Source organism: Adelges cooleyi, unplaced genomic scaffold (genome assembly GCF_023614345.1).
Source record: "Adelges cooleyi isolate 19-005CV unplaced genomic scaffold, UGA_ACOO_1.1 ACOO_flye_CR_arks_rails_tigmint_CR_PRNA_574, whole genome shotgun sequence".
Taxonomy (NCBI): domain Eukaryota; kingdom Metazoa; phylum Arthropoda; class Insecta; order Hemiptera; family Adelgidae; genus Adelges; species Adelges cooleyi.
The window spans coordinates 16055926-16080380 of NW_026096268.1; the positions used below are offsets into that span (position 1 = coordinate 16055926).

Consider the following 24455-nt stretch of genomic DNA (forward strand, 5'->3'; position numbering starts at 1 on the left):
CGGTCGTTGTCAGATAAGTTGGCACAGCAACTTGGAACGACTATACTTGTATACTCTGCATTTTATAAATAATTTTATAGGAATTTACATTGATACTGTTTTTTCGTTTAGTTCCACTGCAAAATTTACAAGGCAAGTAATAACTAACGATTAAAGCACTTTAAGCGGATTTTTTTGAAAACTACACATTGCATATCTGTTGCGATGAAGAAAATGTTCTCAAATTTTTAAAACTATTTTGGCAATTGTCGTAAAAAATATTTTGAGTTTTTGTTTTGACCAACTTTTTTATCGTTTTTTTTATCATTTCTTTGGCAATCGAAACAAATGATCAAAAATTAAACAGTGATCCACTTATTATGAACCACTCAATATTCTATAGGGTTTAATAAGAAATACAATTTTTTTTTTGTATTGTTTTTATACAATGTGATCTCAATTTTTCACAATTTTTTTTTTTGTTTTTACTCCCCCCCTCCCAACTTGGTTTTTTTTATAGAAACTTTTGAAACTTTTCGATAACCAGTTTCGGATAACTATTTTTGAAGTTATTGAAGTTTCAAGTTTAGGACAGGAGGGACGGTGGAGTATAGTTTTATTTTTATCTGCGTGCATTTTCTAACCACACTTCCGCTCCCATCCTAACTTTAAAACTGTTAAACTTTAAAAATAGTTTTCCGAAACTGGTCGATAACCAGTCAAAATGTTAAGTAAATTATTCTCAATTTAAAATGTAAAAAAATATATACCATTATACATTATATATTATCATTTAAGTTTCAAATGTCGCTATCAAGAAAACTAAGTTGGGAGGGGGTAAAAACCAAAAAAAAAGGCGAAGGGGCGTGGCCGTGGAAAACAGCTGGCAGTAGAGAATGCGGTGGGGGATATGGTATATAACCTACGCCCACAGGTGCGAATCGGTCAGTCTGCAGGAGAGCGCGGTACGAGCAACATCGAACCACAGCCCTGAAGATGGAACGTGCAAGTGTTCCGAAACTAGTCAAGACATCCAAGAGGGAGTAACTTCAAATCATGTAAATAGTGTAAATATAATACCCCACTCGATTTTTAATAATTTTGTTTTAGAAAAATGTGAAAAATTGAGATCACATTGTATAAAACAATATGAAAAAACGAATTGTAAACCCATGATTAAGTGGTTCATGATAAGTGGATCACCCTGTATGAAGTCGTATTGCTACTTAATTTTGTTCTATATTTTTAGTCTCACAAAGTCAGTCATATCCTTATGGTAAGTAACAAATAACAATTATCTGCACGTTAATAAATATCACCTAATTTGTATTTATACATTTTGCTCAGTAGGTCCACAAAATCGGCTATATGCTCATGGTAAGTAACAAATAAGAATTGGCTGCAAGTTATAAAATATTACTCAATTTGTTTTTATACATTTTGTTTGGTAGACATACAAAATCAGCCATATCCAAATGGTGAGTAATATCTAAAATTTATCTGCAAGTTAATAAATATTGCTCAATTTTTTTTTTTATACATTTTGTTCAGTAGACAGTAGTCGGCACCGTATTATACATGGTATGTAACGACAAACAATTAACTGCACATCAATAAATATTACTAAATTGTTTTATACATTTTGTCTGTAGTACAACATTGTCAGCCAAGTCCAGTTGGTAAGTAACAACAAACAATTAACTGCACATTAATAAATATTACTCAGTTTTTTTTATTATATTTGTCTGTAGTACACCACTGTGAGCCAAGTCCAATTGGTAAGTAACAACAAGCAATTAACTGTACATTAATAAATATTACTCAATTGTTTTATACATTTTGTCTGTAGCACACCATTGTGAGTCACGTCCAATTGGTAAGTAACAACAAACAATTAACTGCACATTAATAAATATTACTCAGTTTTTTTTTTAATACTATTTGTCTGTAGTACCACATTGTCAGCCACGTCCACATGGTATGTAACAACAAACAATTAACTGCAAATTAATAACTTATGCAATTTGTTTTTTATATGCATTTTGTTTTGTTATGCAACAAGCTCATTTGCATGAACATCGTCAACCTCACCACCATCATCATCATCATCATCATCATCATAATGATCATCATCACAATGATCATAATCATAATGATCATCGTATGTAAAAACTAACAAATTAATTTTACGTTACTATTTTTATATAAAAAATAGACCACTCGTTTTACCGTTATATCATATCATTATGGTAGGAACACTTTTAAAGTTTTCAAAAAACATGAGTTAACAAAGAAACTGTTCTTGAGGCCATTATTCAACGAGTAAGCAGCTAAGGACTTGAATGAAGTATTTAAAAGTTATTTTATTAATTAAAAAAAAAGATAAAATATTTTCAATAACAGTCCAGGCCTTCTTTTTTTTTTATAAATAACTAAAAACAAAATGTTTGCTGAAATTATACTAGCAGGATCAATATCAAACATTTTCAAATTTTAAAGTTCACAAAAAAAATTAAAAAACGAATACTGGTTAGTAGGTACTTTGTTGTTTTTTTTTAAGATCAAGAGGCTCTTATTGATATTTTTCTGTTTTATTCTAAGCGTTATTGATTTATGTGGTGGAACAATATTGAAAAATGTGTAATTATGGAACCATCCTAATTTTTGTTTTGTATTATTATTTTTAGATCGCTTAGGATATTGGTTGAGAAAAATACGAAGAAGTATGTTTTTGACATAACCTTATACTTTTATCAGTTCCTCGAATTGGGGAATTCCAGTGCTTAATTATTTACATTTGCTTATTTATGTGTAGGCAATGATCTATATTTAACGACTAACTACATTTATTTTATTATGGAAAAATTCGTTTTAGTGTCAATATCAAAAATTGCCCAATTAAAACTCATAAATCTTGGATACATTTTTTTCAATTTGTATAAAATATATAAAAAAATAACTAATAAGTTTTGTATCCACTCATAAAGTTTAGCGAGTTATGTGTACACTATTGTGGGGTAAATTCTTAAGTAACACTCATTGTGAAGTGCGATTAATACATTTCATTGTACTGTAAAACTATATTGTGTTAAAATTACTTTACAATGTTTGTATAGAATTCAAACAGATGGGGGAACATCATAGCCATGGCCATCATCATAGTTGATTGTCATCATAAAGATTTCTAATGTTGACTTGGTTGTTGTTAACCATCTTGACTAATAAGGTACCAGGTCATTTATTTAATGCAAGACATTCACTTTATTGGAAAATAATTATAACTAAATAGTTTTTTCTTTTTTTAAATATTTTAATCATGTTATTAGTGTTAATTATGATTTCCAATCTATAGAGCCACACGAAGAATAATCGGTTGAGTGGGTTAAATGATATCAGAAACAAAACAATTTGTTTTATAATACTTTACATTAGAATAAATAAACAGGAAAAAAGAAAAACTATACATTTATAAGTATTATCCATATGTCTTTTTGTTAAATCGATTTCCGGAAAATTGACTTATTGTAATATGAAAATATTATGAAAATAACGTTTATTTTTTTTAATTACAGTTTATATCCAAAGGTGTCATAAAAATATCCAGTTTAATTTAAATGCAGAATAGTTATCATTAAATTGTGTAAACTTTTACACAAAAACTTTATTATATTTCCATTAAATCACAATAAACCATTACTGCCATGCAATTTAAAAAGTTTTGTTTTTTATTGGTCATACCTATTTGTGTACACTTAATAAAATATTATTTTTTCATTAAAGATACATTGAATCTACAGTCTGTACGACTTACTTGGCTGTTTCCAATGTGAAAATTGTTTTTCGCTCCATCCACACATTTTTTTTTTTAGATTATTTATTTTTCTCACAAAACTTATAAAAGCGTTTGCGAATTCACATTAAATACCTAGTTTTGTTCATTATATCAAGTCTCACCTTGGTCAGCCATATTGGCAATGTAAGTAACAAAAAACCGTACAAAACTTCATTTCAAGATTTCTTTCTTATTAAAATTAAATCTCAATTCTATTCGGTCTTAGGTTTTTCACATCTATTACTTGATGAAGAAGTTTGAGAAGCAGAAATTCACACAATCATTATTGAACATCAAAAACTTAGGTTGGTTTTAGGACTAGGATTTTTTCTAGGACAATGACGAACGCGATGCTGAATACTGTTTATTCGTTTATTAAGCAAACTAACTTAGGCGATTGTTACTAGTTATGTAAGCGAATCACTAAAATTAATTACATTTATTTATAAATTAACTACTACTTTACAACAACCAAGGCGAAGGCAATTACAAACACGACTTCCCGCGCTTTTGACCGCTACGAAAACATTAAAACAATTTCAACATTATGGGTATATAAATATAAATGTACGTTTACAATATTGTTTATCATATTTAATTCTGGTTAAATTTACCTTTTGTACATTTTCCAGCACAACCTGATAAACACGAATAAGCAAAAAAGTTTGGTGTGTTTCAATAATTATAGAATTCATCATACTAATTAGTTTACACTTGAAGGAAATGTATTTATTAATTTATCTGGATCAGAATATAATGTATAGGTATGAATACATTTGTTTCAAATTGAATTATTATTACCTTGCTTTGCGGGCGTATTATCTTGTGGCGTTTCATCATCTAGTCAAACAAATTATACATATCAAAAATTACTATTTCTAACATTAAATGTCTATAAGAAAAGTAATAGTTTTAAAGATATAATATTTCTCACACGATTTTATAATAATACAGTTTTGTTGTTCATATTTTAATAATTATTAGAGTAAGGCTTTTAGCTTCGATGTGGAGCTGAGAAGGTATTTCTTCGCGAAAATGTTACAAAATAAATCAGTAAAAATTTAGATGAAATGTATGACCTGACGTTAATATTTGTTTGTTACTTACCTGCTGGTACGGGCACACCTTGTGCGACTAAACCGAAAAATTAGATATTAATAAATTTAGGACAATCAACCTGAGAATTTGTTGTGTTGAAAAAAAAAAAAATACAAATAAAAATTACCCAAAATTATTTCCATGATAATTATGGCTGTAAAAAAGATAGCGATTTTATGCATAATGTATTATTAATGAACTTTGTTATTCTGAAAAAACCCTGTAAAGTTTTACGACGGAGAACCTTAAAGTGTACACGAAAATGCTTAAGTGAACATGACATACATTATTTAACAAAGAGTTATCCAGACTATGTAGAAACCGTTTTATTTAATTGTGACTCATAAGACTATATGTTATTACTTATTTGCACAGCAACAAAACGATAAGTGTGTCTATAACACCTGCGAGACAGAGTAAACGTTATTTTAGCAATAAACAATTTAGGTCAACGTTGAAAGAAATAATAATCCAACACATCAAATATATTTCCAACAGAATGAATCAAAATTTTCAATAATATGTCATCACACTGAATCTCAGCCCTCAAGTCGAAAAATCATTGTTGATAAAATCCCTTATTAAAAGCAAAATTCCTAATCCTTAGTATCAAAAAGACATATGTTATACCTATATTTTGTTAAACTTTTGAAACGATATCGTTAAGTGCATTCATTGTATTGTTTTTACAGTGGTGTGTTTCTGATGATGATTTCTTCGTATAGCAACTCTATAGATCAAAAATCGTCCCTGTAAGATACTTTATGTGATCAAAAATTTTATTAATGTCTGTTTTTAACACTTTAGTATTGATTGGAGAGCATACAATATCAATACCCGGAAAAAATAGGCACAGCGTGAAAAATACCACCAAGTTTCACAACACTTGCATGTGGTATAACACACACGGACTTTTATTTTTCTAGTAAAAATTATTATTTACAAATGACAAAGACTCGGAGTTCTACTTTAATAAAACTGTTTCTGTATTCCTCGAACCTACACTACTACCTGAAACACTATAATTTGTGTTCATTTAAAGTTATTATTATATTATTACAATATGCGAAAAAACGCTATATTTTTTATAGTCCTCATCATTACCTTGGACATGTTAACGGGTAATTTGTAGTTTTATTACACTGCTTAATTTTCAGATCGGTATGAAATTACCAATTAATTTATATGACTTTGCAGTATGTAGTTAAATGTCATAATATCACATTGATTCGAATTTATTACTAAAACAAGTTATGCACAATTTCCTCACAAAATATATATCAATACTTTATTTTGTTGTTCTAGTCGCACAAGGGTTGCCATATCCAAGTAAGTACAATGTATAAGCTGAGAATTAAATCATGTTATTCCTACTCAAAGCAAACTGTATGTTGATTTGTATAATTTGTTGGATTAGATTTTAGTGAGTCGGAAGAAGCCGAGAAACGTAAGTAAGACTAGAGAGTATTAACTAAAAGGAGAACCTACAATTTGAAAAAGTCACTTCTACATTAGTTTATATAGATATACTTATTAATATACTGTAAAACTGTTTGAAGTGGGGAACTTTCGTTATTTTATAACAATACAAGCAATATGATAATAATAACAAGATCTAGAATTAAAATAACTGTACAGTTAAAGATTACATTAATTATACATTCTGCTTGTGTATTACACGGTACCAAAGCCAACAGAAATATCTAGTTAATTGATTACATACTTATGCATTATACGGGGTGTCTCATTTTAAAATACTAATCGATTTTCCTCCAAAAATGCTAATGCAATCAAAAAGTTGCTTATTAGAGACTTTTAGAGTACAAAGGCGGACGTTATAAAAATTAAAAAAATATGGCCCCAAATTCAAAATGGCCGACTTACGGTCAAAAACCTTTTTTTTTTTTTTTATGGAAACCATGTATTTTTTGTTAACCAAACAAAATTAAAAACTTTTGTAGGAAACATTTTTTGGTAAAACCCATAATTTGTAAATTAAGTATCTTTAGCTGTTTTTAGTTTTGTTATTTTATTTTGATGCATAAGGTAATCGTGCCATGTGTGGTAACCTTAGTATGTGTGGTAACTGTGATAACTTGATATGTGGGGTAACCTTTGTTTGTGAGGTAACCATGATATGTGTTGTAACCGTGGTACGTGTGGTAACCTTGGTATGTATATAATTTCCTAACCTAACCTTACCATTACACACAGATATATATATATATATAATAAACTAGATTGCTAACTAGCGATAAGAATTGAAGCCGACGGTCCGCCATTCTGGTGGGTTTATGTGTGTTATCAATGCATATAATATATATCTGTATATATTATTATATCAATATAATATTATATATGTGATTGTTATAAACATATATTATTCTCACGTGATAAGGTTCTAATTCCCATCGAAATGGCGGAAATTGGCTGCTTCAATCTTCGCTATTGGTGGCATATACAATCTATGCAATCTAGTTTATTATATATATCTATGCCATTACATTATCATTATCTTTATCGTCAACGTTATCCTCTTTTCTGTGTATCACAAAGACAAAAACTATGGTTACCACACACACCATGTTTACCACAAATGACACGATTACCATATGCATCAAAATAAAATAACAAAACTAAAAACAGCTAAAGATACTTATTTACAAATTATGGGTTTTACCAAAAAATGTTTCCTACTAAAGTTGTTAATTTTGATAAGAACATTTGTTTAGTTACAAAAAATACACGGTTTCCATTTAAAAAAACATGTTTTTGACTGTAAGTCGGCCATTTTGAATCTTGGACCCTATTATTTAATTTTTATAACGTCCCCTTTTGTACTCTAAAAATCTCTAATAAGCAACTTTTTGATTGGATTATTGTTTTAAAATGGGACACCCTGTATATTATACTCTCTTCACACACTGATTATTATAAACGAGAATAAATTCATTTTGAATTATGTTCATTAGATGTAGACGCACTAGGTTTGCCAATCACAAAAGGTAAATAACAGCTAACAATTAAACCATGTTGTACCTATAGCATACTGTATTTTAATTTTTTGGATCAGGTGGGAACGAATTTGAAGCATTTAAGAATCTAAAAAGTCAGTACAGATTGTAGAGTTGATTTTGACGCTTACACGACAAAAGCGTCTGAGCGACAATTTTAATAGTTTCCAGGAGAGCCAATAAAACATTTTTGTGAGCTTATTAATTTCTTTTTTTTCAATCAGGAATACATTTTTTCAATAAAAATTGGGGTATTTTTATTTCGTTTAGATCCTATTTTTTAGACAGACAAAACCTAATGGCATTTATACCGCAAACCGATTTTTCTCCGTCCAATTATAATATATAGCTTGTCGCTTAGGCCCTTATGCCGTTTAACCATTTAATTCATATTGATACCTAATTTTGTTTTTTTATATTCAGTGCCATATTCACCTGGTAAGTAACAGCTAACAATATTAAAGGCGGGTTATACATTTTACTTGGCTCTTTTTAAAAAATATTTACATTTTTTCGATTAAAAAGTTATGCCAATTTTACTTTGGAAGCGTGTGAAAAATGATGTCTACTTAATTATTAATTTACTACTAACAATTATTGGGTACTAAAGTAGTATTTTAATTTGAAATATTTTTTGGATTAGGTGGAAATAGAATATATACATCGCAAGGTCAGTATAAACAGCTATAGAGTTAGTAGTTATAACTACTGTATAAAATTAGTACAGAAATATGAACAGAATTTTCGTTTTTTATGTAATTAGTGATTAGGTTTTTTTTGGGGGGTTTATCAATGATTGATTATCCGGAATTGTCAACACATCATTATTATAACTTCAAAGTATCTGAAAAAAAAGCCATATTGAAATGATATAATTTGATCACTTGATTGCATTATGCAATATATATTTTTTCCCCTCGTAACACTATAAATATGAGACTCATTTTGATACCCAATTGTGATATTTATAGCAAACTGTATATTGATTTTGTATGATTTGTTGGATTAGCTTATGGTGATTCGGATGAAGTTTCTGAAGATGGATTGAAGATGAATTCGGTCTTGGCAAAGAGTAAGTAAGACTATAGAGTACTAAACTAAAGGAGCGTACACACTAGGCCAGTAATTTAGTCAAGTGGCGGGTATCTAAAATAGTCAAACACTTGTAACGATTTAGAATGATGTATAACTGGGTTCAAGTTGCAAAATATAAGTATAAAAGTGCCTGTAACTTTGTTTTTGCTAGAATCGCTTTTCTCAGTTGAGTATCACTGCGTTGAATTTATGGTGCCATTTTTTTTAACAGAAAATTAAAACAACTTTCAGTCATTCTCAGCGTTGTAGCCACTCTACTAAATTATTGGCTTAGTGTGTACGAAGCTTAAGAGCAGTAAATTAATTAATCTCAAAATTTTTAATTACATATTATACTTTCTTCACACACTAATATTGTATTCTATGGGTATGAATTAATTTTGATATCTAATTGTGTTCATTAGAATTAGACATGCTAGGTTTGCCAAAAAATATTAAAACAGGTAAGTACACTGTTAACAATGAAACCATGTTATACAAAAAGCAAACAATATTTTGATTTTTATCATTTGATTGTAGGATCAGTTTGGAACGATTTTAAAGCAGATGTAAAAGGTCAGTATAGATTACAGAGCTTATTTCGACGGTTACACAACAAAATTGTTAGAATAGATAGCAGGACATATCCATGTATTGATATGTATCTGCATGAAGTGTGGATACTCTTAACAGATAATTAAATTAATTGATTACATAATTATGTGGTATATACTATACTTTCTTCACAAACTAATATTACATAAGAGTATGAATTCGTTTTGATACCTAACTGTATTCATTATATTTAGATGTACCAGGTTTGCCAAATGATTTTACAAGAGGTGAGTAACAGCTAATAAATTAAACCATGTTGTACCTGCAGGAAACTTTATTTTGATTTTTATCATTTTTTTTTATCCAGGTGGGAACGGTTTTAAAGCTGTCAATGATGGAAAAGGTCAGTATAGACTGTGCAGTTGGTTTTGAAAATATATAACACAGAAAAACCAACTTATTATTATGAATATAAATATAATAATTTATCAAGTAAAACGTATGTTTTAAAACAGACGGACATATTTTGACAAGGACTACAGTAGCGAAAAACAAAGGGTTTATAAGTCCTGACGCTATCCAACTTGCGGCACTATAGTGCTGTTGTAACCATGGAACACATGGTTTGTAGATGATTTTCTTGTTTTCATTCTCTGAATTATCTTACTGTGGGTCATCTATTTCACAACAAATTGTCGGGTCCCGAAAGAGACCACGGTCTTTATTTTTTCCAATTACAACAGTGTAATGATAAATAATAAACTTCTTCAAACTCTTCCATGATAAAGAAATCACCCTGTATTAGTTATGATGAAAAAAAAAATACTTTCGAGTAAAGTCTAAATGAAACATATAATATTTAACTTTTTATTTATTTAAACAATTTTGAATTTAAGACAGTTAATCATAATAATTGAGTTATGAATGACAATAACTTTTTTTTTTGTTATTTACAGGAAGAATGTAAAGAGTGACAGTTTATTTTAAATAAAATATAATTATTATCATTTGATGTGTAATCTTTTACAAAAAAAAAAAAAAATTATATACTTCACTAAATTATAATAAACTTACTATGTGGAAAATTTAAAATTTCTTGTTCTTGGATAGTTATGCTTATCGATATTGGACTAGGAAAAAAGTTACTTGTAATTAAAGATAAATTTACTGGTTGAATTAAAAGATAATAATTATGGTTGGTTGGTTTACATAAAAAAAAATGAACTTTGAAGACCAACGTTGAAGGAATTTACTAACTAGATGACAAAAAATATGAGCTTATGGTCAACTTAGTATTTTTTTTTTAATAAATATCCTTCACTTTATGTTATAATAATATTGTAATATAATTAAAACCCACCAAACTGGGTTTGAAAATATTTTATAGGTATAAATTTAGAATGTTCTAAATACTTAAAAATATGCCCACAACACCTTAATTTTCAAAACTATTGAAAAATTCCGCCGATGACTCATATTTACTAAGCCGGATAAATTCTAAGATTAATGCTCGTGCTTCCCAATAGAATAATATGTTTGAGAATCCTAAAAATATTTTTTAAAAAAAGCAAAATAATATTATTATATTATCCCGTAAGACACATTATAGTGCGTGTTAAGCACCTTATTAAGCGTTTGATCAGTAATTTATAATAATTGTTTTATACGTTTTACTCATAAAACTAGCTTTTTGAAATTTAGTTCAAATTTTTTGCCCATTCAATACAGCATATTTCATGAGACCCGTGAAATCTAAACAAATAATAAACACCTGTTTGTTGTATGATAACAATTTTAGGTTTTAACGTTCTAAGAACAGTCGTATTGTACAAATAACCCAATTTTTATAGTTTAACAGTTAAAATATTTTAGCTTCGATGCAAAGCGAGAAGGTATTGGTTTTACTCTGATGTATGTTTTTTTTTTATCTGTATACACTGTAACTTCTTTAATACTGGACCAATTCCTTCGAATAGCAACTCTATAAATCGCAATTTTCATCTAGTTGGTACTTTGGGGGGGTAAAAGTTGAAAAAGTTTAACTCTTCACAGGCGAAAGTTGAAAAAACAAAAAAAAAACCGTACGAGTTTTTAAGTTAGAACTTTTACTGGCTATAGCTTCGAGAAAAAGAGTCGGATCGAGTTGAAATTTATAAGAAATATTTATTTAGTATGCCCGCGCACGTCAGTTATATCAAATTTGAATTTAACCCAATGCCCACCCCCCTAGGGGGGGTACAGGTTTTTTTGTTTTTCGGGGTTTTTAGCCGTAATTTTAAGACCTTTGGGTTGAAAATTTGCCAGTAGTTGGAACTCATATGTATCCATAACATATTAAACGGAAAAATAATTCGGCACTACAGTTTTTTTTAATTGCCGGGAAACTGTGTTTTCGCAGATTATGTATATTTTAACAAAAACACTTAAAATCTTTAAAAAAAATTGATCAAATCATTAAAACAATTTTATGTAGATCTATGCAGAATGATACTATTGAGTTTTGTGCTCAAGTAACACTTTTGACTTTAAGTTGACACAAAGTTCAATTTTTTTTTTTTTTTACTTAAGTTCTTTCTGGCTGATTAAAATTGAGAACTGATAACAAATTCGTAATCACCGACCCCAAAAACATAAAATTTGACCCCTTTTAATGCCTTTTTCACAAAAATCCAGAAAAATGTTTTAGCTTCGATGCAAAGCGAGAAGGTATTGGTTTTACTCTGATGTATGTTTTTTTTTTATCTGTATACACTGTAACTTCTTTAATACTGGACCAATTCCTTCGAATAGCAACTCTATAAATCGCAATTTTCATCTAGTTGGTACTTTGGGGGGGTAAAAGTTGAAAAAGTTTAACTCTTCACAGGCGAAAGTTGAAAAAAAAACAAAAAAAAAACCGTACGAGTTTTTAAGTTAGAACTTTTACTGGCTATAGCTTCGAGAAAAAGAGTCGGATCGAGTTGAAATTTATAAGAAATATTTATTTAGTATGCCCGCGCACGTCAGTTATATCAAATTTGAATTTAACCCAATGCCCACCCCCCTAGGGGGGGTACAGGTTTTTTTGTTTTTCGGGGTTTTTAGCCGTACAAACGCACTCTACCAGATGTGAGAAACGAAAAAAAAAAGTATAATTTTTTGTTCTATTGGCATCATCGTGTGTACGAACGGCATATTGATACGCGCTCTTATCTGCTCCGTAATGAATTATGAAATCAGTTATGATAGAAAATATTGTATGTCGTTTCAAATAGTATTTTTAAATCTCTACAAAAACCCTAGTTTTTATTCTGGTTGTAACTTGTATTGCGCTGTATAAAACTTTTATGACGTAGTTGATGTTTATTTTATCAATTTTCATTATTTAATAAAAAACAATTTGTCAACAGAATATAACTAACTGGGTGTGGATTTTATTAAGTCACAGTTGATATAAAATCGATTTGGACTTGAACTTTTTGCGGAATGACTGAATTTAATTTAAGAAACTAATTTAATTTTAATTGGCAGCCATTACGTGAGAAATGATAACATGAATTGTTTATACTATAGTGTATAGTTGTTTTAATTATCAATTTTCAAGACAAAATAATATTTGATCGTGACCATATAAACGCCCGATCGCGTTATCAACTGTCCACCGTCTTATGTACACGGTACAGGTGGGAACGAAAAACCCCTTATCGGCCCGAGCCGGTCATGGAGTGTGAGAGAGAGGTCGGGGGGTGATGACATTTGTAGGTAGTTGCCAGTCAGTATTCGATAATTCGATTATCAGTTATTGATTTAAAATTGATCCGGAGTGTCAATCCGCTGTCGTTCCGAGTATTATTATTTTTATTTACATATTGTAAAAAATATTTAATTATAAAAAAATATTTTCTTTACATAATTTTCGGTGTTAAATTTCCACCTTCGTATAAAACCACCTGCACACCGTCTTAATTGCTGGGAGTGTTTGCCGAGATTCAGCTTGGTAAGTGGCTTGTTATTTAGTATTTAGTAGCTTCAGTATTGCTGATTCGATTAAATTTATATTATTATTTATTTATATTTATCCGTATGTTACCTTATGACAGAAGTTAGAACTAAGTTGGTGTTAGAAACATCTGTCATGATTTATGTCTTGTATGCTAGGTATAGGTTAGGGAAGTAACGTATTAAACCTCAAAACTGTATGTTTATACGTACACAGTGTAGGTAATAACATGGTTGAAATGTAGAGGTTATTATTGCACATCGTCTCTAATTGTTATCTTTATGCATTACATTACAGTTACATATTGTTTATTATTAGTCAATGTAAAATGCAATTTTCCAGATACTATTTTTTAATATTTCAAACAAATTTGTATGATTTAATGAATTTTTTTTGTTTAAATTACTAAGATTTATAACTCAGTAGTGTTTTTGTCATTTTTTTGAGCTTTTGGTTTTTATAAATAACATTGCTATGTTTAATATTATTGAAAGAATAGTTTCATTTAAGAAATTTACAAAAAAAGGTACTTTTGTGTACTGTAATTTTTTGGGGGATTACTTGACAATAAAGAAATTAATCTATGTAATAAGTTGTTGTTGTTTTGTAAATGTTACAGGTAAATATTAACATTTATGTAAGCTTTTCATTTTATACTCGTGTGCAACTTTTTGTTATGATAACTTTGTTATATACCTGCAATTATTGTTATTAATACTATCATAAATTATGTTTGACGGTATGCTTCTATTATAAATGGGTATGTATTTTAATTTTTATGGACATGTTTTTGATGACGTTAAAAAAATTATTTGCATTAGTATAAAAATGTGTATTTAAGTCAAGAAAATTACAATAATAATATCAGGACTTCTATTAATCTAATATATGTGCTTTATAAATACATGGAAATTGTTGTATATACACAACAATTTCCATAATCATTATTAATCATATTGTTATGTGGTGTAATAAAGTTGTTTGACGTCTAGAGTTGTATCTCATGTGTCATAGTTAACTTTTTAATTTTTAATTTTAGGCATATTTTTTTTTTAAATTCATTAAGTTAACATGGGAAGGAAAAGTAAACGAGCCCTTAAAAGCCTTCAACATATACGGGATTTAAGAGGAAACAAAGAGTATTGCGCTGATGAAAGAGAAAAAGATAAGCAAAGAAAAGGAGTTGTACATTTAAATCCTGCAAATCATTACATCACAATGTCATAATGTTAAAAAAACCAGTACAGTGGGGTCGGGGCATAGTGGGGACGGAGCATAGTTGGGTCGGGGCATAGTGGTGACAGGGAGGTCACAGGTTTACAGGAATTTTTAAATCTGAAAGTGATAAAGTCACTTTCGAAAAAACGCTTCGATGCAAATCGGTAGTTAGTATTTTCAAGCCAGTACAGTCCAAACCAAGCACAGTATAAACCAGCAAAGTTAGAAAGTTTTTAATTAAGGTTCTGTATTTACAAATGAGCATCAAAGCGTTAATTTGAAAGTGATTTTATCCAAGAGGACTAGTACAGTAGAGTATAGGCATAATGTAATCAAAGCAATGAGGAAACGGAGAGGTCACAGGTCTACAAGAATAATTATAAATAAAAGTGATAAAATTGAATAAAATCGCTTTCAAATAAACGCTTTGATGCTCATTTGTAAATACAGAACCTTCATTTAAAACTTTCTAACTTTGCTGGTTTATACTGTGCTTGGTTTGGACTGTACTGGCTTGAAAATACTAACTACCGATTTGCATCGAAGCGTTTTTTCGAAAGTGATTTTATCACTTTCAGATTTAAAAATTCCTGTAAACCTGTGACCTCCCTGTCACCACTATGCCCCGACCCAACTATGCTCCGTCCCCACTATGCCCCGACCCCACTGTACTGGTTTTTTTAGCTTCGATGCAAAGCGAGAAGGTATTGGTTTTACTCTGATGTATGTTTTTTTTTTATCTGTATACACTGTAACTTCTTTAATACTGGACCAATTCCTTCGAATAGCAACTCTATAAATCGCAATTTTCATCTAGTTGGTACTTTGGGGGGGTAAAAGTTGAAAAAGTTTAACTCTTCACAGGCGTAAGTTGAAAAAAACAAAAAAAAAACCGTACGAGTTTTTAAGTTAGAACTTTTACTGGCTATAGCTTCGAGAAAAACAGTCGGATCGAGTTGAAATTTATAAGAAATATTTATTTAGTATGCCCGCGCACGTCAGTTATATCAAATTTGAATTTAACCCAATGCCCACCCCCCTAGGGGGGGTACAGGTTTTTTTGTTTTTCGGGGTTTTTAGCCGTAATTTTAAGACCTTTGGGTTGAAAATTTGCCAGTAGTTGGAACTCATATGTATCCATAACATATTAAACGGAAAAATAATTCGGCACTACAGTTTTTTTTTAATAGCCGGAAAACTGTGTTTTCGCAGATTGCGTATATTTTAACAAAAAACACTTAAAATCTTAAAAAAATTGTTATCAAATCATTAAAACAATTTTATGTAGATCTATGCAGAATGATACTATTGAGTTTTGTGCTCAAGTAACACTTTTGACTTTAAGTTGACACAAAGTTCAATTTTTTTTTTTTTTTACTTAAGTTCTTTCTGGCTGATTAAAATTGAGAACTGATAACAAATTCGTAATCACCGACCCCAAAAACATATAATAAACGCATATAAAGGCATATAAATAAACGCAAAATATAAGTACAAACGCACTCTACCAGATGTGAGAAACGAAAAAAAAAAGTATAATTTTTTGTTCTATTGGCATCATCGTGTGTACGAACGGCATATTGATGCGCGCTCTTATCTGCTCCGTAATGAATTATGAAATCAGTTATGATAGAAAATATTGTATGTCGTTTCAAATAGTATTTTTAAATCTCTACAAAAACGCTAGTTTTTATTCTGGTTGTAACTTGTATTGCGCTGTATAAAACTTTTATGACGTAGTTGATGTTTATTTTATCAATTTTCATTATTTAATAAAAAACAATTTGTCAACAGATTATAACTAACTGGGTGTGGATTTTATTAAGTCACAGTTGATATAAAATCGATTTGGACTTGAACTTTTTGCGGAATGACTGAATTTAATTTAAGAAACTAATTTAATTTTAATTGGCAGCCATTACGTGAGAAATGATAACATGAGTTGTTTATACTATAATGTATAGTTGTTGTAATTATCAATTTTCGAGACAAAATAATATTTGATCGTGACCATATAAACGCCCGATCGCGTTATCAACTGTCCACCGTCTTATGTACACGGTACAGGTGGGAACGAAAAACCCCTTATCGGCCCGAGCCGGTCATGGAGTGTGAGAGAGAGGTCGGGGGGTGATGACATTTGTAGGTAGTTGCCAGTCTAGTAGTTGTCAGTTTAGTAATATTTAACTAATAAGTAATAAATGTAGGTAAAATTTATTGTTTTCTCCATCACAGTAGCAGTATACGATTTATTTTAATTTAAATGTAAGAAAATCGATTTTTCTTTAGAAAATAACAAGAAATTATTATACAGGATGAGGCAGTAAAACGGCGATTTTCTAATGTATTTAAATGGTAAAATCCGTTTCACTATCCCACCCTTTACATTTTAAGGATCTATGAAAAGGTTTTTTTAGTTGCATTTTATTTTGTACATTGTCAATCTAGTAAAATAGAAGTATAATATAGCTTTGAAATAATATAATCTGTGAAGTATAAATAGTTTGTGTGTGATTGCTTTAATGGAAGTATATAATACATAAATATTAATTTTATTGAGAATAAGCGATTATAATTTAAACTATGGAGTACAAACGATTGAAACATGAATCGTCGACCATTCCAACAAAATATAACAAGACATTGTATATGTGTTATTTGGTCCACTAAGTTTTTGCAAAAAAAAAAAAAAACAGTACAGTGGGGTCGGGGCATAGTGGGGACGGAGCATAGTTGGGTCGGGGCATATTGGGGACGGGGAGGTCACAGGTTTACAGGAATTTTTAAATCTGAAAGTGATAAAATCACTTTCGAAAAAACGCTTCGATGCAAATCGGTAGTTAGTATTTTCAAGCCAGTACAGTCCAAACCAAGCACAGTATAAACCAGCAAAGTTAGAAAGTTTTAAATGAAGGTTCTGTATTTACAAATGAGCATCAAAGCGTTTATTTGAAAGCGATTTTATTCAATTTTATCACTTTTATTTATAATAATTCTTGTAGACCTGTGACCTCTCCGTTTCCTCATTGCTTTGATTACATTATGCCAATACTCTACTGTACTAGTCCTCTCGGATAAAATCACTTTCAAATTAACGCTTTGATGCTCATTTGTAAATACAGAACCTTCATTTAAAACTTTCTAACTTTGCTGGTTTATACTGTGCTTGGTTTGGACTGTACTGGCTTGAAAATACTAACTACCGATTTGCATCGAAGCGTTTTTTCGAAAGTGATTTTATCACTTTCAGATTTAAAAATTCCTGTAAACCTGTGACCTCCCCGTCCCCAATATGCCCCGACCCAACTATGCTCCGTCCCCACTATGCCCCGACCCCACTGTACTGTTTTTTTTATGGTTAAATTTGGTATGGTGCGTTCACGCATTGTATACAAATGTATTGCTTATCGATAAAAAAAAACGCTGTTGTTTTTAGCAAAAAGAACATTGTTTTGTAGTTTATGATTTTACATTTTTTTAGTATTTATTTTATTGGTATATTTGGTTAACTCAGGATTTATCGTTTTCTAGTCATATCAATAGTATTTATAAAAAAACCGACGAGGTGATTAAGTTTTATTTAATGGGGGAGTTCAACAATTTGTCTTGTTTGAAGATACTTTACTTCTCACTGGTTCGTTCTATTCTTGAGTATGGTTCTGAAATGTGGAACCCTATTCAACATGGTCTGATTAATATGCTTGAAAATGTCCATCAGAAATTCCTAAAGTTTTTAAGACGTACATTTTTTTTTACCTGAAAATGCCTAGAATGATGTTTTATTGGTTTACAATTAAATTTATCTTGCCACTAGAAGACTATAAAATGACACAGCATGCAATTTCAAGCTATTAAATGGATTTCTTGTTTGTCCTGAGTTTCTTATGACAATAGTACTCTACCCTTCCACGTCCCTTCCCATTGCCAAAACTACAGCTGTTGTAATAACCCAGTGAATAGAATGCTGAGGTTTTGTAATTTATTTTGTAGTTCAGATTTGTTTGTTTGTCTAAGTCTGATTTACGCTTGAGTGTTTTGAATTACTCAGGTTGAATCTTTTAGTGATTTTTGTTTTGTTTCTAAAACTACAAAATATCAATTATTTTAAGAGGAAATTGTTTTAGGGAGTTAAAAAAATCACCCGGTGTATAATACGAGTATATGTTATTTTAAGTAAATAACTATGTTTACAAATTGTACAGTCGTTTGTGGCATACTTAACCGGTTCTACTTAGCGTAAGTAACACTTGCTAAAACATTATTGTGTGTCATGTGTATAGGTAAATTATTTTTGTCTGTAAGTTATTAAATTCTCTATCGTACAACTCGATGGTCTTTTTTTAGTGACAAGACAACATCATTAAAATATGCGAAAAATGGCTATTTATTTTATAGCCGTCATTGTTTTGGAAATATTATTGGGTAATATGTTTTTTTAATTTATTTTTTTTTTTCATTACATATCATTCCCAGCTTGATTATCCTAAGTTAAATAAATATACAATAGTTTTGAATTTTTAGTTTTTTAATATTTAAGGTGATCCAACTAACGTAAGACACTCATTTTTTCTGAAAATATGAATATTTTAAAAAAAAATTTCCCCTAAACTTTTAGTTACATATTTGACTACATTTTTCAATATTTTGAAAATTTTTATCACCAATCCTTATACGTCAACGAGGGGGATTTTTGATTTTTTTTTAACGGCGAAATATGTTTTTAATTACATACATTTATTAACAAAAAATTTTAAAATATGTTAGCATTTGATTTATTTTATTTTAATTTATCTGTTCTTTAGCTATGACTTTGTAAAGATACTACATTTCATGCTAACATAATAAAAAAAGAAATTCTCTACAAATGTATGTAATTAAAAACATATGTTGCCATTTAGAAAAAACAAAAAATTGGTGTTAAAAATTTTCAAAATATTGAAAAATGTAGTCAAATATGTACCTAAAAGTTAAGGAAAAATAAATTCTCAAAATATTCATATTTTCAGAGAAAATGAAGAGACATGTTTTTATTATTTCGCTTATATTTTATGTGTCGTACAGAACTAGAGTCTGAATGTAAATACTAAAAGAACATCAGCTGTGACCCAAATACAATAACAAGTTCTTCGAAAATCGTAAAAAGATTTTTGAAAAGCTGTGGCCTATGCATCATAAAAACAAAAAATAATAACAAAAAAAAAACAACTGAATATTTTATTTTATTATGTGCACACCTTCCAAGCTAAGCGATAAGCTAACATGAAAAAAAAACAAATTGTGTTTTTTAATATTCACGCCTAGAATATAAACAAGCCAGTGCAGTGGGGTTGGGACATAGTGGGGACGGAGAGGTCGCAGTTGTTCAGGAATTACTTTAACTGAGAGATAAAGTGACAAATGTTTTTAAAATAAATATTGTTAAGAGTAACACATTTTTTTACTGTCTATTCAAAGGTTTTCTTGGCCATCATTCATTGTTGCTCGATAACCTTCCTTAAGAGACTTGCATTTCACAAAAAAATAAATTTAGGCTTCCTTTTGTATATTTCTATTATCCTTTACAAATCTCTTTTCAGCTAATCTTTTACTCTGTCTAAATTAATGAATATAATGATGAGGTCCAAAATGTTGGAGTGCATTATTTTTCCTTTGGTGGGTGTTTTGATAACTTACACATTGTGCCACCATTTAAATTCCAAATGGATGATGCCACTGCAAACAACTATGTTTAAAAATATGAATTCATATAATTACTTCATTTTGTTTTTTATACTTAGTCGCGCAAGGTATGCCAACAGTTCAACATGGTAAGTGACAATTGACAAGTGTATTACATGTTTTTCTTTATTTTTGTGCTAGACTCACTAGTCTAGAACAAAAGTAAAGAATCTTTTAAATATTACTTCTGCTAATTATTGTGGTCTAAAAATATAATTTTATACGTCTTGTACTCATAATTACATTTATTGTACATTGGTTTCTAGCTGGTTTATACAGTTAAAATTTTAGAGCAACTATTAGATAATAATAAAGATCCTTTTGTTTTTTTTAAGTAAAAGTTGCCCTGGGGTTATCATATTATGGAAACGTCTGACAACCAATTTGATAATTTAATACAAACAATTATACGATTTTTAATGTTAGCAAATATTTATGTAAAGAACTGTAGAGGGATATCCTTACTTAACACCGCATACAAGATTCTATCGAATACTCTACTAAACCGATTAAGACCATACGCCAATAACATCATAGGAGAATATCAGAGTGGTTTCATGTCAGGCAGATCAACAATAGACCATATATTCACGCTTAAACAAGTAATAGAAAAGTACTATGAGTTCAACAGGCCGTTACACTTAATTTTTATAGACTTTAAACAGGCATATGACTCCGTACAAAGAGCAGAAATATGGAGATGCTTAAAGCTGTTAGGAGTCCCCTCAAAACTAATATCGATGATAAGAGTGAGTACGGAAGGATCAAGATGCGGAAAGGAAATTCCTTAGGAGGATTTACGGACCAAAAAGAAAAGAAGACCAAACATACGAAATTAGGTCTGACAGAGAACTGCAGGAATTATTCGGAAGACCAGACATAATAGCGGAAATACGCCACAAGAGACTGAGTTGGCTTGGACATGTGCTAAGGGCTATATCAATAGCAAATGCTGTATTAAGCTGGATTCCTCAGGGAAGAAGGCCGATTGGAAGACCGAAACAGCGGTGGATGGACAAAAATAAAAAAGAACTAAATCAACTTGGAATAGACAATATTATTGAAGCAGCTCTGAACAGAGACAGATGGAAGGAGATTTGTTTTGTAGCGATGGGCCTTAATGGCCTTTAAAGCTGGAAGAAGAAGAAGAAGCAAATACTTGTTAGATTTGTATATTTTCCATAGGTGGAATGAGTATGAATGCAACGAATGACTTATGAGGTCAGTATTAAATTATAGAGTTACCTGCTTATACAAATAAAATAGTACAACCATTGAACATTCAAGTCAACAGTCAACATTGGACACATTATTTGTTTGACCTTTTCAATAGCTGTATTTAATTTTTTTCATCGAATGATTGATTGACTGATAATCTGATATTAACAATTTATAATCTAATTTATTTTTATGTATCATTTTTGCTTGGCTTATAAAAAATATTTTTTCAATATTTAACTGAGCAAAAAAACTAAACAAGTAATTAAGTAGATAACAATAATTATGGTACATTTTGTAATGTAAAAACTATTCTATAAGGAATCATTTAAATGTAATTGCCACAAATTGTGGCGAAAAATAATTTTAGTACTCTTACAATTTACTTATTCGCTTTAAAGCGTTTTATTTAACACTTGTACTGATTTATTGTACAACACTATCCCAATTTAATATAGGAATAATTATAAGTAGAACAACAGTATAGTTAGAAATTACATTTATCATACATTGGTTTGTATGTGTTCTACACAGTTACAATTTTAAAGAAACTATTAGATAAAAAAGATTCTTTTGTTTATTTTTAAAGAAATGTCTATCTACTTAATTGATAATTTACTACAAATAATTAAACGATTTCAAAGTCAACAAATACTTATTAGATTTGTATATTTTCTAGGACTAGATGGTATGAGCTTGAATGCATTCGCAGACTTTAAAGGTCAGTGTTAAACTCTATAGCTGTTAATAGTCGCCTGATGTATAAAAATAAATTAGTACTCGATTATGGGCGCAAATATTGCAGTACTTTGATTTGTATAATTTGTTGGGTAGGTGGAAATGTTACGAATAATCCGTTCATGGACCCAAGTGGTAAGTACACCCTCTAGAGTTAGTAGTTACTCTTCTCTATACATTAATTGATACTAAACTATGAGTACAAATTATTACGTTTAATGGTTAACGTTTAAAAAATATCAATATTTTAGGTTCTTGTTCTAATTAGTCTATGTTGAGATTTGGATAGGTGCTCAAGCACACTCTTCAATGCACATACTACTGTTTTTTCCGAGATAAAAATGTTATGGGAATCACAACTTTGTTTTACATCTCCCACTCTGGGTAATTTTGAATAAAAGATATAATTCAGTACTAATTTAACGGTTTTCAAAGGAAATGTTGAGTTTTGATCAATTTTTTACTTACTCAAAAGCCTCTAAGTACTGAAATTACAAAGTCTAGCTGACCCAGTCATGTGGGCACTAAATTTGTTTATACATTCTGTAGTTGTTTTTTTATTTACGAGGTTTACAAGTGGATATTAAATTACATAATAATAAGTGGATACTAAATTACATATTATTTCCAAAAATAGATGCATCTGCCTGTTACTAATTAAATTATATTCTATAAAGACCAAAGTTTACTTCTTGAGTGCATTGTACATTTTTTTCACACACTTTTATAAATTACTATAACTACTATACAATATTCTTGCCTAATTTTTGTCTGTATATTTAGATGAACTAGGATTTCCACGAGGTAAGTTACAGTATTATGAATTTAATTCACGTTATAAATTTTACTTAATTTTGCTTCTAAATTGATTTTAATACATAATTAATACTTCTACCTGTTTTTATTAACACTATAATATGTTAATAAGTTGATTACTAATATAAATTATACATAATATTATATTCTTCGCATACATATCTGTGCTAATTAAAATTTATACTGACATCTAATTTTGTTCTTTATATTTAGCTACTCCAAGTGCTCAAAATTTCCCAGGTAAGTAACAGCAAACAATTAAATATATTTTAACTTTTATGTGGAACTTGAGAATATATTGTCTACGTATCTCTCCTAGTATAAATTTACATTTACACATATTTTTTGTTCTTTATATTTATAGTCTCTCCAATGGCACCTTATTTACAAGCTAAACAGCATCTAAAAATTCTCATGTCGATTTTCTGAAATAAATTACATACTATACTATAGTATAGTAACTATAGCTCTTTGACTATGTCTGAAATATTGTACTGATATCCTATGTTAGAAAGTAAAAATTCATATTGATACCTTATTGTATTCTTTATATTTAGTCACACAAAATCCGTCATATTCACAAGGTAAGTAAACAGATAAAGATCTGAGAAGTTTCTGTTTTTAAATTTAAGAGATTTCTCTCTTATATTATTTGATTTTACACTGGAACCACAATAACCACTTAATGGTTAAATTTAATAAGATTTTAACCGATATTCAATATTTTTAATTACCTACAAATTTATATAGTTTTATTTCGGAGAGATTTCACAAATCTCACTATTGATTATGTAGGCTCTGAAAGTAACGTTTCAAATTTAAGGTATTTAAAGTTAAATACTTACATATTATATTTTCTCTCATAGGTGCTCACCATTGCACTTATACATTTCTATTAATACATTTTTTTTTATTTTCTAGTTCCTTCAAGTGCTCCTCAACCTCAAGGTCAGTAGTATCTAAAAATTTTCATGTTGATTTTCCGAAATTAATTTCATACTATAGTTATCTCTTTGACATATTTTTGTACTGATACAAGCGAATCACTTGAGGAGACATCATACTTGTTTTTCTCATTAACCTATGTTTGTGAGTATAAATTCATTTTAATACCTTATTTTGTTCTATATATTTAGTCCAACAAAAAGCGTCATATTCACAAGGTAAGTGACCAGATAAGGATCTGACATGTTTTTTTTTTAATTAAGAGATTTCT

The 24455-nt window shown here is 29.5% G+C and overlaps 2 protein-coding genes and 2 long non-coding RNA genes across 7 annotated transcripts in view; 3 read left to right on the forward strand and 1 right to left on the reverse strand.

The window, feature by feature from the left end:
* The first annotated feature begins 1494 nt into the window (after positions 1-1494).
* Positions 1495-1757, forward strand: LOC126843093 (uncharacterized). The gene is made up of 3 exons (XR_007686392.1): positions 1495-1560; positions 1632-1658; positions 1731-1757. It is a non-coding gene; the product is annotated as an uncharacterized LOC126843093 (long non-coding RNA).
* Positions 1758-4169: 2412 nt separating this feature from the next.
* Positions 4170-5231, reverse strand: LOC126843092 (uncharacterized). The gene is made up of 5 exons (XR_007686391.1): positions 5037-5231; positions 4919-4945; positions 4613-4651; positions 4426-4449; positions 4170-4328 (listed from the first exon to the last, which is right to left on the reverse strand). It is a non-coding gene; the product is annotated as an uncharacterized LOC126843092 (long non-coding RNA).
* Positions 5232-5909: 678 nt separating this feature from the next.
* Positions 5910-10608, forward strand: LOC126843090 (uncharacterized). 2 transcript variants are annotated; one of them, XM_050580409.1, is made up of 14 exons: positions 5910-6030; positions 6215-6238; positions 6327-6356; positions 7882-7914; positions 7983-8018; positions 8347-8361; positions 8567-8593; positions 8933-8995; positions 9423-9461; positions 9538-9573; positions 9807-9839; positions 9920-9955; positions 10068-10175; positions 10509-10608. In XM_050580409.1, exons 1-13 carry the CDS (start codon positions 5973-5975, stop codon positions 10148-10150), a joined length of 513 nt encoding a protein of 170 aa, XP_050436366.1. In that variant the 5' UTR covers positions 5910-5972; the 3' UTR covers positions 10151-10175; positions 10509-10608. The 2 variants fall into 2 exon arrangements, with proteins under 2 accessions (XP_050436366.1, XP_050436367.1); XM_050580410.1 differs by lacking the exon at positions 9423-9461.
* An 8418-nt stretch (positions 10609-19026) lies between these two features.
* LOC126843089 (uncharacterized) overlaps positions 19027-24455 on the forward strand; it is a 31107-nt gene continuing 25678 nt past the window's right edge. For all 3 annotated transcript variants that reach the window (XM_050580406.1, XM_050580407.1, XM_050580408.1), the window contains exons 1-9: positions 19027-19171; positions 20527-20556; positions 22365-22406; positions 22520-22558; positions 23207-23227; positions 23453-23479; positions 23797-23823; positions 24161-24187; positions 24376-24402. In XM_050580406.1, coding sequence (XP_050436363.1) covers positions 19117-19171; positions 20527-20556; positions 22365-22406; positions 22520-22558; positions 23207-23227; positions 23453-23479; positions 23797-23823; positions 24161-24187; positions 24376-24402 — 295 coding nt within the window. In that variant the 5' untranslated portion in view covers positions 19027-19116. The remainder of the gene's footprint in view (positions 19172-20526; positions 20557-22364; positions 22407-22519; positions 22559-23206; positions 23228-23452; positions 23480-23796; positions 23824-24160; positions 24188-24375; positions 24403-24455) is intronic.

Bases quoted from the DNA above. Each gene is read 5' to 3' on its own strand.
- LOC126843090 (XM_050580409.1), top strand. From the start codon at position 5,973: ATGCGAAAAAACGCTATATTTTTTATAGTCCTCATCATTACCTTGGAC. The intron at 6,239-6,326 runs GTAAGTACAATG...TTGTTGGATTAG, and splicing joins ACAAGGGTTGCCATATCCAA to ATTTTAGTGAGTCGGAAGAA. The intron at 9,574-9,806 runs GTCAGTATAGAT...CATTATATTTAG, and splicing joins TTTTAAAGCAGATGTAAAAG to ATGTACCAGGTTTGCCAAAT.